We start from the raw sequence: 13,192 nt of genomic DNA, 5'->3' as shown, positions 1-13,192 counted from the left end.
CTCCGCGTGTGATTCTTGTCCAGTCGATGTCTTCTAAAGCGAGTGTCGTTGCATGCGGGCGCGCGACGGTGTGGGTGAGTCGTACTGGGATGAAAGACGATGGTTATAGCGAGGACACTCCTGCGGCTGCGGGATGGAGACAAGATCGCCAAGGAGCTAGCCCGATCCAGCGTCATAAGGTCATCTACGACGCAAGCAGCACTCGAAGTCTCCTAATTCATCATCAATCAACAAATCGATTGGTAGGCGCATTGCTGTTAATACATCATGGTGTGTTGATGATCTGCGCAAAGCAAGGAGGAGCCCTTCGTGATGTTGGTCAATCACGCTAGTCTGCTCTTGGTTCCCGCCCCAACCGTCTGCGGGTGCACTCTATTGGACTTGGATCGATGCAGGAACAGTGCGACGCGAGAAGATAATAGTATGGGTAACCAAAACCTTGTATCTTGCTTCTTAACGATCTAGTCTTTGCTTGATCACCCGGATACTAAAATGCAGATCTCAGTATGAAAAGAGCCCCATGGACTTCAAGCAAGCACTACGCCGCATAGCAGGAACGTGAGAGCATGGGAGGGAAACAGAATTGAAGACCAGACGAACAATCCAATGGCGAGCCGCATATGCTGAGACCAAACTTCCGGCGGTTATGCACAGTGGCTGCGCTCCCGTGAGAGGGTAAGTCGTGAAATTGAGCCCCTTGCAGAGCAACGAATACATCATAACACAGCAAGGATGAAGAATACACGTTATTGCGACCACTTCCGCCCTTTCTTCTCGTCATCCGCCTCTTCTCTTCTCGTCAAATCAAACCTAAACACCATCCGCGATCCCCCATGGCATCCACAAACCGCACCTGCTTCAACCGCGACGGCAGCCCAATAACCGATATATCCTACCAACCCTGCCTCAGCGAACCTGACCGCCACTCTTTCTGCTGCGGCACCAACCATCAAGGCGCGGGCCAAACAAACGTCGCCGACGATGTATGTGAAAGCAACGGCCTATGTCAGAACTACGAAGCTTTCGATGGAACGAACGCAAACGTGAAGTTATGGTGGCGAAATGGGTGTACGGATCCGACGTGGCAAAGTGCGGAGTGCTTGGGGAGTGTTTGTAATAATAGTACGGTGAGTGAAGTACTCTATGCTGGACCATGGTTGGTGGTGCTGATGGGCTGTAGTGGCAGGACGAGAACGCGCCGGTGAGGAAGTGTGGGGAGAATAGTTGGTGTTGTGGAAATCCGAGCTGTTGTAGTGATGAAACGAAGCGGTTTACACTGGCACCGACCGTGGGCGAGACTGCATCTTCGACTTCGTCATGGACATTGACATCTGCAACATCCGCGCCAACATCAGACGCTTCAGCGTCATCGAACGCGAGCGCATCACCACCTGTCCCACACTCATCGCCAAGCAACAGCGCAGATCCAGCCTCCTCAAGATCAGACAATTCGACCACGTCGCAGACGCTCAGTGTTGGTGCGCGCGCAGGAATCGGTGTCGGTGCAGGATCGATAGCTATATTGGCAGTACTTGTTACTCTGTTAGCATGGAAGCTGAAGAGAAAAAGACGTCAGGAGCAGGCTGCGACAGTGGAGCTGTCGCCCAGCGCTATCGACGAGAAAAATCTGGAAGCGCAACATTATCCTTCGGTGGCGCCCAGCGAACTGTATGGCGGGAATGCAGCCGTAGAGATGGGGTGTAGGGAGCCAGCAGAGCTAGCAGGAACGCCGGGACGTTCGTATGGTCGCGATGATCCGAAGGTCGTCCTGCAGCCGTGAGAGTGGCATGGAGTTGTAATCGCATCACTTGATAACATGCGCACGGCTATCTCACGTCAGTCAGAGTATAAGCAAGATCAAGGCGCAGAATGTCTAAATGAAACCAATGCATTTCGTTTACAAGCGCAGAATGAAATTGATGAGACCCTAAAATACACGCCGTCAAATGGATCGCAAGTGCACCTCGACCGATGCCATTATTTACCAACTCGCTTCCCAACTTCGAAGCCCTCGTTGTCCGTCCGTTCGAATAATACATGGAGACGTGAGACATGCCGCGCATGTGGGTATTGCGCGTCATATGCGTAGATTGCTGAACGACTTTGCGTATCGATGCCGTTGCTTGAGTGTTGCAGTTCTGTGTTGTCGTATCTGCAATCGAACGTACGTAATCGTCTAGCAGTGAGCGTCGCTAGCCTTGGAGTTCATGAGCAGGGCAACAATGAGTCCGTAAAGACCTGGCATGTGTTAGTGCAAGCTTCTTGTTGAGTTTCGAGCGACGTACCCAAAACTTCGGCGAAAATGAGAATCAAGATCATTCCGACGAACAACCTGGGCTGTTGGGCAGTTCCTCGTACACCAGCGTCACCGACAATACCGATGGCGAAACCAGCGGCCATACCGGACAGACCGACGGCGAGACCGGCACCGAGCTGGATGAAGTTGGCGAAGAGCGAAGACTCTTGCGAGAGACCGTTGGAAATCAGGACGGACACGACGAGACCGTAGATACCAATAATACCCGCCATGACAACGGGAATAATGTCTGAAGTGTGTTAGCTGCGTGCTGGACATTGCGACATCTGGCGAGCGGTTCATCACGTACTCTTGACGATCAGGTCAGGGCGGAGGACACCCATGGCTGACACACCAACACCGGCCTTCGCGGTTCCGTAAGCCGCGCCAAAGCAGGCGAAGACGATAGCTGACGTGCAGCCCATCGCGCCGAAGAAGGGCTAGTTGTTTATTAGCTATGACGATGGACGGGTCGACGCGGTGCTGTCGCGTCGGGAGGCGAAGCGGAGGTTGGTCCGAGGACTTACGGCATAGACGGGGCTGCATCCATCATGTTAGCTATTGTACGTATGAGGTGATAACGGAGAAGCTCCTCCGATGCTCATGCAACAGTCGCATGCCCAGCTTATCTCCAGAGAGGCAAGCTGGAGCTATCTGCATGCTCAACAAGGGAGCTCCGTGTTCACTCACCAAAGTTCGGAGACCATCTTTGCGGTGATGTATGTATTCGACGAGACGTCTAGAAGGGTGTCGAGATCTTTATTGAGATGGACGGGAGTCGTGGATGCGGCGACGGGGGCGGTTGTGATGTCGAGGAGTGGTGACGATGGTTGGCGAAGAGCTGGACGTCGCTCGGTTTTGCCCTATACCTAGTTCGTCACTAGCGCCACACGTGAGGTGTGCCAAGTAATAATCCCAGCTACGAACTTTTTGATTTTCTCGATTTTCCAAACCACCGCAACTCCACCACAAATTTATCCCGGGCGAGCAAGCAGTGTAAGTCGCCTAGCTATTTCTTTTTCGATAACTCGACACTCGTCGTTCACCGACAACGTCAACCGTTCACACGAGCTTCAGTCGCATATTCACACCTGCGTCGCATAGCTAACACATTACAGGAATCCTCATTCGGACGAGCTTTAGCAGTGAACCCTTCCACCTACCACACCTCCACCTCCACCTCCAACAAGATGGCCGAAGACAACAGCGCCGCCTGGCCCCAAGCCGACCAAGCTCTCTCCCAGGAGATCCTCGACCTCGTTCAGCAGGCTACCCACTACCGTAAGAGATGTGCGAACCGCATGTGAGACAAAGACTGACTTCGTGAACCTAGGCCAACTCAAGAAGGGAGCCAACGAGGCCACCAAGACACTCAACCGTGGTATCAGCGAGTTGATCATCCTCGCGGCCGACACCTCCCCGCTCGCTATCCTCCTCCACTTGCCTCTTCTCTGCGAGGACAAGAACGTTCCCTACGTCTACGTCCCCTCCAAGATGGCTCTCGGCCGCGCCTGCGGTGTCGCAAGGCCCGTCATCGCTGCTAGCATCACCACCAACGAGGCTTCCGACCTCATGGGCCAGATCCGCACCCTCAAGGACAAGGTCGAGCGCCTCCAGATCTAAATTGATCTATACGGTCGCTACATGCGCAAAAGAGAATGCAAGAGTTGGAAACTGGTTTCGCAATACTGGAAGGTCTACGTAGGGACAAGATGGCAGAGGCCTGGGATGGAATATGCCCATGGTCTCTGTACGTAGACCGAGAATGAAATGCCGAGCGCAAGTCGGCATCGACTCTGCCAAATCTGAACTATTGATATACATACTTTCTTGGTGCACTGAACTGCGCGATATCCCGGCTGTTAACATGTCTAGGTACCACCTATCTCGGCGTTGACCATACGACGACCGATTTCGGGCTAGGTCTAAAAGCCACATACCCAGCCATTCGCCAACAACGCCGCTAACTCAATTTATCCACCGCACTGAGTCTCAGCCGTGACCAAGGCGATCATGATGGCAGTACTTTTGACCATCAATGGAACATCGGCACTTCACAAAGAGTACACCGATATGATCTGAACGGAGCGGTGTGTTGCTGACAGATTACTCTCTTAACATTGGTGAAAGACTCTACTGCTACTCAACTGCGAGATGCTAGCGAGTAATTCTACGAACGAGTTTTACCGCTACCTGAAGAAGATACCACAACTATGTACATCGACTCCCATCCTTCTTCTGCCCATAGACTACCACTAGAAGTGGTTAGGGCCAAGCGGAACACCTAAGGCGTTCAGAAGAACCATGACAAGCGAAATACCAAGCTTTCCAGGGGAGCCAGCATCGAGAAGATCCAAGAACTCGTTGCGGATGCTGCAGCCCGAGATGGGAACACCGTTGAATCTGTCGGTGAGGTAGTTGAGAACATCACCGGTGCTGGTCGCCGCCTGGGTGAAGTGCTCGCCGAAAGAGTCTCGGACGTATGTGATGGAAACGCCCGCCTTGCAGAATTGGTCCACGAGCGCATCAGTGTCAGCGATGGGCGAGATCTCGTCCTTGACGGCCTTGTATACGAAGATCGGCATGGATGGAGTGCCGTGAAGACCCATGGTCGCACCGGTCCTGATGGTGTTTTCCGCGATAGGGTCTGTGAACATTTGTAAGTCAGTGTCATTGTCAGGATTAACGTCTCCCAGAACGGGTACATACCATCGAAGACCGCTTGTCCTTGCTTGAAGTACGTGAAGACGTCCTGTCCCGCGTACGTCTTGACGTCGGCGTAGAAGCACTGGCGACCAGCTTGGTTGAAAGCATCAGCCTTCTCTGGCTTGAGGCTGTCTTGGACGTACTTTCCGAAATCAGGGTACGCGTTTCCCAAGCCCAAGAAGCCGGCAGCACTAAGACCAGCGAAGAGTCCCTTGTTGATGGTGTTGAAAACATTTTCAACGTTGGGAGTTACACCGCCGATGGCCATGCCGACAAAGGGGATCTCTGGAGCGTAGTTTGCTTGAAGCTCAGCAGCCCATTCGGAAGCCAGAGCGCCTCCACTGTATCCCCACATCTGGACCTTCGCAGAAGAATCAACGCCGGTGGTAGCGCCGGACGCGAGCGCCGCACGAATACCATCGAGAGTAGCGTAGCCTGCTTGGAATCCAGCGACAAAGGTTGACTTGGGTCCTTCCCAATCTGGCGAGTTCACGATCCAGCCTTGGTTGAGCGAGGCAGCAATAAGAGCTGCTTCGATGCCTCCGGTTCCGGCATATGTGGTGTTGGACTTGGTTTGGAGAGTGTAAGACGGTGCGCAGTTGATTTCACCACCGCTGTCTTCGGCGACCTGGTACGAGAGCAGTTTCTTGGGATTCGCGTTCTTTGGTACCATGACAGTGGTGACTGTAGCCACTGGGTTCCCGAGGGAGTCGGTGGTCCTGTACAGCAGTTGCCATGCACCCTGCAAGTTAAGAGGGATGGTTTGGAATAGCGAAAGGGCGCTGGGTACTGGTCGGCTTCTCAGGATGGCACCAGGTTTTGCCGACTCAAAGCCAGCAGGTGGCGTGTAAAATGGATCATCAGAGGGAGGAATGGGGGCGCTGCCTCCAGCTCCAAGGAGTGAACCAAGTAGGCCAGGTCTAGGAGCGGCAGCAGCAAGTCCGACCAGCGCAAAAAGCGCCGTCTTGATAGCAGAAGTCCTCATGTTGGGTAGAATGGAATGCGATGCGTAAGGGAATGCGATGGTAGCGATGCCTTCTATGTGCGCAAGAACATCCCCCTTATATGCATATCTCTTCCTCTTCTCGTTCAGAAAACTAAACAACAACCTCTGGCCTTAGGTACCAAAACCCCTTCATGTCGTCACATGAGCATTTCGAGGACTACACGAGCATGGTTCACTAACGACTGGCCGATTGGTTGCCTCCCATTAACGAGCCAGACTAGAGGCGTGCCGATTGGTCGTGAGTGCCAAGTTCTACCATCAGTCAGGTACGGCCATTCACACGCAAGTTCGGAGCCTCGGCGCTGAATTTGGCGCCCGCCGCGTCGGGACCCATAGACGAATGCGAAAGCTTATTTATATTGTCAAGTACCTGAATCACTCCACATTCGACTCCCGTTCTCTCTGGAAAGAAGGCCATGAGTGGGTCTGACCAGTTCAAGCCTTGGAAACATCCATGAGATGCGGGGAGACATTCGGAAATACCAAGATACTAGCCAGAGCTTATGTCCGCCACCAATCGGTTGACAGCATGGGCAACGACATGTGAAATTGTGACTACGAAAGTCAAAGGATTTGACATGGAATCTGGGGAAGATCCCTACTGATGCGACCCCGAAGTTGGCCCGCTTGCAACCAGCACCTCGTTCACCCGCGCTTAGTACCTACAAGCGTACATACGATGGAAAGACCTCCCATGGCAGTTCAGCACGCCTTGGTTGTACGACCCATCCACCTCGCAGGGCATATCCAACCAATCACCACAAACCACATGCCCAACGTCTCCGTTACCTTGCGTTCTCCACACGCAATCATCATGGTCCATCCACTTCAACAACTTGAGATCCATCTAAGAATGTGCTATCAGCTACAGCGTATCTCTATGATCTGGCATAAGCTTGTGCAAGAGATATTATGACTTACGGCAGGAGCTTGCGGAGGATTGTCAATCGCGTCTCGTCCGTAATGGTACACCCCTTGAAACTCCGCGACCTTGAAGGGGTCTGGGTAGCCGCAGGGATCCACGGATACTAGGGCTGGGCCTTGGTACATTTGCCAATAGTACTCTGTACCGGAGGATCGGAGGAGGAGGATCTGGACCGAGGAGTCGTAGTAGTCCTACCTCGTATTTAGTGATGAAGTCGATCTTGGTACTCAGGATACCCACTGAGGGGCGCCAATCGGTACCATTTTCGGATCTCTGTACGCCGGTGTACTTGACGGGGGTAGCAGAAGTCGTGCCGAGGAAGATGGCGACTGGGCTGACAAGCAATGTGGCGAGCGTCCGCATGTCTAACGGCGTAGAAGTCAACGTGCTACTTGCTTCTTGATTTTGAGAGCCGTTAGGGAGAGGAGAGTTGGCTCGAGCAGCGGGACGAGTTTATGTACTGTAAGCGAAAGTGAACCGATTGGTTGCCACGTAGGCAGTGACACCCTCGAGAGACGAACAACACACACCGAGACCATACAAGCAAACAAATAGGGAAGCGCTTTCTTTCGGCCACTAGCACACCTTGAAGCGAGTAGAATATAAGCATGCGTACCTAGGTATCTGGAAGCGATACCCAATTCGATTCACCAAGTATCTAAGATGGTAACCAGCTGTCCGGCTTCTAAGAGGAAATCAAATGTTCCGCCCTGTTGCAGACAGAAAGATCCCAATCCCAAGACCGTCCACCACATTACTCAAGCGACAGAAGACTCTTTTGCCAAGTTATGCAGCGCACGAAGTACCCCAGCCTAGAAATTGCAGGCGTATCCCCGATGGTACGACCAACCTTGGCCGGTACATGAGATCGCTCCATCGTTCCAACTCGCATCTCGCTCACAGTCGTAGATCATCCAGTCGCCACATACGAACTGACCGACATCACCGTGACCGTTGGTCTTCCAGTTGCAGTCCTTGCGGCCCATCCACTCGGGAACTGGTAGCTCCGTCTACGCTGTGGTCAGTTTCATGTGCAATTCCAAGCTGCAATCGATGAATTCACTTACCGCGGGTGGGTTTGGGGGGTTGTCGATGTCGTTGCGATCGTAGTCGAAATCACCTATCTGCGAGCCGAGCTTGAAGTCTCCTGGTTTGCAGGCATTCATCTTCACACCATAAGGACCTAGATACAACGACCAGTAGAAGTCCGCAATCGAGTAACGCTCAAGGATAATCTGAACCGAATTTGTGAACACATCAGCTTGCTAACATAAGGTCAGTAGAGCACCGCGTCCCAGAACATAATGCATACGTACCAGACCATGTGCGGTGCGATTAGCCTGCGCCTCGGGGCTCAAGAACTGGGCAGATGTTGCAGTGGTCGCGCCGAACAGTAGACTGATGGAAAGGCCCATGAGGAGGGTGAGCCACGCGAGCATGTTGAGGGGGATATTGTTGTGCGTTTCGTCCAGGTCTTCAGGATAAGCTTTGTGTTAGGGATAGAGGCTGAGCGAGAGCCATTGTGAGCTACATATATATTCTATGATCTCTTGGCTAAGAAGCGAGCACCTGACGGCTCTAGTGGGCAAAATTAAGGCAGGCAAAAAGGCGGGCGGAAGGGGACGTGCAAACGACCAAGTTAGGCGACAGGTCTTCGCGCTTTGACGTACAGGGTGATTAGAGCGAGACCGAGAGCGATAATGAGAGCGTTCTTCATACATTCATTGGTTCTACGTAGAATGGCTCAGTATTCCCATATCTATAGGAGGCAGGAGACTTGTAGTCACACCTCAAGCTGCGCCTTGCCCACCCTCACGATCGCTCTTCATCAGGTTCTTTATCCAACCTCTAGAACTCGCAGTACCAGGCCACAGCGTAGCGTGGACGCGGGTTACCGCAGGAAACTTGTTGTCCATATCGAGGGTCCTTGGCGCAGTCGATTATGTAGTAGTCGCCGCAACGGAACTGGCCCGCATCCTTGCCAGTGGCGTGGTAGGCACAGTCGCCGCGGTTGCCGTACTCGATTGGGACCTCGAACTAGAAGTGAGTCAGTGCATGTACGGTGCGCGTCTAAGGATAGCAGCCAACTCACCTCGGGGACGAACGGCAAGTAGTTCTGAGGGTAAGGAGGGCTGTCCATGTCTGGCTTGTTGGTGTGCCATCCAGGCTCGCCGTGATAGACCTTCTCGAAGCGAGTGTCTCCACAAGGGTTTACGGCTACGCCGCTAGGTCCTTGGAAGATGTCCCACACGTAGTACTTGGTGTCTACCTCCTCGACTTGGATCTGGAGGGAGTACGGATACGGACCCTGGCCCTTGAACGCAGTCAGTACAATGCTTGACTTCAACACCATCGCGCACTCACGGCAGTGGGGTGGTCTGCAAACTGCTCAGCGGGTGCGGCAAGAACGAAGCCGAGGCCGACGAAGAGCCACACGAGGTAGGTGACTAAGGAGGACATAGTTGCTATTGATTCGTAGGCAGGCTCTGTCGAGTTGATGAAGTGTGTATGGACAGAGACGCGATATTCTGAATTGGCGCTGGAGCTCGATATCTCGACAAGCTCGTGGTGAGAAGTGAGTGCGTTAAGTAGGCAACCGCGCAAGAGTAGCACGTGTGTGGAGCCGATTGCAGTTAGTCTCAGATGAAGCAAACGGCAGTCGCTAAGATATGGTCAGAGGGCGGATAACGCGTCAGAATACGCATGGGAGCCCATCTCCACGCTTACACTTCTTGAGGAAGAGGACATTTCTTAAGGACAAATACATTACTTGAGGACGAATATATTGCTTGAGGACGAGTGCATTCCTCACCGTACGTGCATACGTTGGGTGAAATGACCACTTAGATAAGCCTACTTGAACCATACGGTTAACCCTTACATACGCTTGCCATCAGCCCGGGTCCATCTAGCCTGCCTCCTCAGAACTCGCAGTTATATCCGCGGTGATATTCCCGACCATCCGGACATCTGAAGGTTGCCTCGTTGTAGCGCGGGTCTTTCGCACAATCGATGATGTAGTAATCTCCGCATCGAAACTGACCAGCGTCGACGCCGCTACCAATGTAATGGCAGTCTTCGGAATACTCGATGTCAGCGTATACCTATAAGAGAGTGCGAGTTAGCATGCGATACTCAGCAAAGAGTTTAAGAATATTCCACTTACACTGAGAGGGGGAAACGGCGGATGGGCGATGTCGTCCTCCTTGCCCGCGAGTTCCCTTCCGAAGTAGACCCGCTCGAAGTTTGGATCATCTTTAGGGTCCAGGCAAGGATCCACTGCGATTCCTTGGGGTCCCTGGAAGATGAACCAGTTGTATCGGCGAACAGGGAATTTACTTAGGATGAGCTGGAGGGAGTACGGATACTGAAGTGCGTAGTCAGCTTTATTAGCAAGAGTGCTACAAAATTGTATCAAAAGGGCTAATAAACATACACTCGCAGTATTGCGCCTTGCTATAGATGTGACATTACCGGCAGGCGTGTCGACAGGCACTGCTAATACAAGGCTTAAGCAGGCAAGTAGCCAGACAAGTGAAGTAAGCCAGTTGAGCATGGCGAATTGGAAGTTGATCTGGGTCTTGTGTTTCGCTGATTAGAGGAAGAGAGCTGGATGAGAAGCTTTGATGTGGATTAAATGCTTGTCGATGACTTGAAGTAATCAGTCTTCAAAGTGGGGTAGAGAAGCGGTGAGCTGTGAAGAGCAGCGGTCGAGCGTTTGCGGGAGACAAAGGAATGTTGCAAACAAACACAGGGTCTTTCACTAGTAATGGTAAACGTAGTATGGAAGTATGAAGACATTGCACTGTAGTAAACGGAGGAGAGACTGAGCGGCATATGCATGCATTCCTTCGCACAATGTAGAGTATCTCCGCTCTGCGCTGTGCGCATGTTTCAGCCTCAGCCATCCTCGAGCACAACGTCTTATTGATAGACGAGCCTAAGTATCCACGAAGAAACCGCGATGATCCCATGCCTTCTCTCTCCAGTCGCATTCCTGGGCTGGTTCTAAATACCGTTCATCTTGGTCGAAATGCAGAATGTCACGACCCGGGCCGCAGTCAAGCCAGCCTGGATCGCCGCCTGTTGAGGTATATTGACAGCCGACATATTTGCCTGGGAGATCCAAAGGGAAAGTCATCTATACCGCGTAAAGTCAGTACCTGCTCATAACGAATCGATAAAAGACACAGATCATGCCAGTGGTCTGCAGACTCACCTCCGGCGGAAACGGGGGCTTCTTGATTGGGTCGCCTTTGTAGTAGTATGGACCCATAGATTCGACAGGGTGGAAGTCTTTCATGCCATATCCCAGGCTGCAGAGTGGCGCGGCCATACCAGAAGGGCCCTCATAGAAGTGATAATAGTATTCTGTTCTTGCTGAGAGCCGAGATTGCTTCCTGAGGATAATTTGGATGGAGTTCAGTTTTCTGGGGTCGCGGATATGCTTGTACTAAGGTCAGTCTTGCTTTGTTGAGGAGCACTGAAATGAAGTACTGACCATCGCTCCATCAGATGTTGCCATTGATGTACTGTTCGAGAGTGCGTGCGGGCTAGGTACCTCGAGAGGTGCCGCGATACCTGGCGCGACCAGACACGCGACAAGCCAAACGAGGAAAGGGAGCCACGACAACATGACGAGTGTAAGTTGGGCGGTTGAGTGGCAGTAGCTTGATCAGGTTTTGTAGAGCAGAAAGAAAGTGCGGGCAAAGGTGAGAGCCGAGTAAACTAGCGCCCAAGCTTATATTGGTGAGTGACTGATGATCGTGTATGATGGAAGTGCAAGTGGGGAAGCAGCAACCGGGGGCCTGCCAACAGTGAGTGCGAACGTCAAGGGTGAAGAGTGCTGTGATCATGTGATCGGGCAGCACGTGGCGCGATTATTGCGTCATGTTCTGATACTGCGTAGAGCACCTACCTGGGTAAGTCGGGTAACGTACCTAGGTATCACAGTAACACCAAGACTGAATGAATAGCGGGCTCTTCCATGTCTCACAGTCTCATGTTCCTATACAGTATCAACTATGGCTAAGAGGAAATGCGGCTGGTAGTACAACGGGCATTCATGCTAGCAGGTATGAACAAAAAGGGTGTAATTGGAAGGACCTGGATCCGGCAAGTGCTACCCCCAGCGCCTCTAGCCACTCTCTTCAGACAGCCCAATGCTAGGATGATTCCTTAGGCACCTCTTCATCAAAGTCGCAAAAGAACACGCGACGGTACCGACGGCCGTTATCACAGTGTATCTCCGGATCTTTGATCTGCGGGTCGAAACCACAGTGTTCAAAATGCTTGTCGTCACACTCGATCCAAGTCTTTTGCGCGCCGTCGCTCGAGTAGTAGCAGTTATCTTGACCGTTGATAGTGATCGGAAGACTTTCATCGGGCTTTAGAGGGATATGTTTGTCAGCCTGATGCTTCACCTAGTATCATATAGCGTTGCAAGACTCACCTCCGGCATCCTTTCAAGGTATCTGTCGGGGATCTGCTCATCTTTGGTCCCAGTGAATTCAGGCTTATTTGTCGGCCACCATCGATGGAGGCCCTGGAAGGGCGCGGAGGAGGATGTAGGCGCACAGGGGTCGACTGCTTCGCCTCCGGGACCGACGAAGGACATCCAGTTTAGTTTTTGATCTATCTTCTCAAGCAGGAACTGGACAGATTGATAGCGAAATTTCGATCTCGGAACGTGGTTTGTAACGATAGTGGGAGCCACCGCTACTGCAATGCCTGTAGAGACCCTTGATGTGGTGAGGTCATTCGCGGTGGTGGATACTACCCCCATGAATCCCGCTATCGTAAGTGTGGTCCAGAATCTCATCGTGGCCGGCACTTTCTGGTGCTAACGTACCGCTGGAGGCTACTATTGGTATCGTGGTGTGGATGTGTGATTGATCGGTAGGTTTCAGCGATCTTCTGCTTGAAAATGCGGAAGAATAGACAAAGTGGAACAGTATAGGTAGCTTTATAGCTCAGGAAGAAGAGCTAGGATTTCTTGACGACATGTTACGATGGGGGTGATTCCTAGTCATATGTCTGCTGTCATAGGTCATGACTGAACCTATTGCCGGGTGCTAGCGCAAAGTTGCCGTTGTGTCCATGTTTATGGACCGCATGATGCACCTTGGAAGTTGGGTGGAATGTACTCTCTCTTAGTGATGCCCAAGTGTCGGGTATCATCGTGTCACCCGAATCTGGCGCACATACTACAGCGTGGCATGGCTCGTTCATTCGTGATAGGTCGTGAAACATACATAGA

At 52.3% G+C, this 13,192-nt stretch overlaps 5 protein-coding genes across 5 annotated transcripts; 1 reads left to right on the top strand and 4 right to left on the bottom strand.

Moving 5' to 3' along the window:
• Positions 1 to 2,176: 2,176 nt before the first annotated feature.
• Positions 2,177 to 2,721, bottom strand: VMA3 (H(+)-transporting V0 sector ATPase subunit c; the record flags this gene model as incomplete). Its single annotated transcript, XM_049386612.1, has 3 exons — positions 2,177 to 2,238; positions 2,286 to 2,546; positions 2,607 to 2,721. 3 exons carry the CDS (start codon positions 2,719 to 2,721, stop codon positions 2,177 to 2,179), a joined length of 438 nt encoding a protein of 145 aa, XP_049245382.1.
• A 765-nt stretch (positions 2,722 to 3,486) lies between these two features.
• Positions 3,487 to 3,919, top strand: SNU13 (RNA binding protein snu13; the record flags this gene model as incomplete). The annotated part of the gene is made up of 2 exons (XM_049386611.1): positions 3,487 to 3,577; positions 3,630 to 3,919. 2 exons carry the CDS (start codon positions 3,487 to 3,489, stop codon positions 3,917 to 3,919), a joined length of 381 nt encoding a protein of 126 aa, XP_049245381.1.
• Positions 3,920 to 4,551: 632 nt separating this feature from the next.
• Positions 4,552 to 5,987, bottom strand: J4E84_004001 (uncharacterized protein; the record flags this gene model as incomplete). The annotated part of the gene is made up of 2 exons (XM_049386610.1): positions 4,552 to 4,943; positions 5,006 to 5,987. 2 exons carry the CDS (start codon positions 5,985 to 5,987, stop codon positions 4,552 to 4,554), a joined length of 1,374 nt encoding a protein of 457 aa, XP_049245380.1.
• Positions 5,988 to 7,745: 1,758 nt separating this feature from the next.
• J4E84_004000 (uncharacterized protein) lies at positions 7,746 to 8,372 on the bottom strand (the record flags this gene model as incomplete). The annotated part of the gene is made up of 3 exons (XM_049386609.1): positions 7,746 to 7,943; positions 8,001 to 8,194; positions 8,246 to 8,372. 3 exons carry the CDS (start codon positions 8,370 to 8,372, stop codon positions 7,746 to 7,748), a joined length of 519 nt encoding a protein of 172 aa, XP_049245379.1.
• Positions 8,373 to 8,781: 409 nt separating this feature from the next.
• J4E84_003999 (uncharacterized protein) lies at positions 8,782 to 9,393 on the bottom strand (the record flags this gene model as incomplete). The annotated part of the gene is made up of 3 exons (XM_049386608.1): positions 8,782 to 8,970; positions 9,026 to 9,247; positions 9,298 to 9,393. 3 exons carry the CDS (start codon positions 9,391 to 9,393, stop codon positions 8,782 to 8,784), a joined length of 507 nt encoding a protein of 168 aa, XP_049245378.1.
• Between the last annotated feature and the right edge of the window lie 3,799 nt (positions 9,394 to 13,192).

This window comes from Alternaria hordeiaustralica (genome assembly GCF_023758085.1).
Source record: "Alternaria hordeiaustralica strain BMP 2776 chromosome Unknown scaffold_6, whole genome shotgun sequence".
NCBI classification, from domain to species: Eukaryota; Fungi; Ascomycota; class Dothideomycetes; order Pleosporales; family Pleosporaceae; genus Alternaria; species Alternaria hordeiaustralica.
The sequence above is the reverse complement of the archived record's forward strand: the minus strand, read 5'-3'. Positions and strand labels throughout refer to the sequence as shown.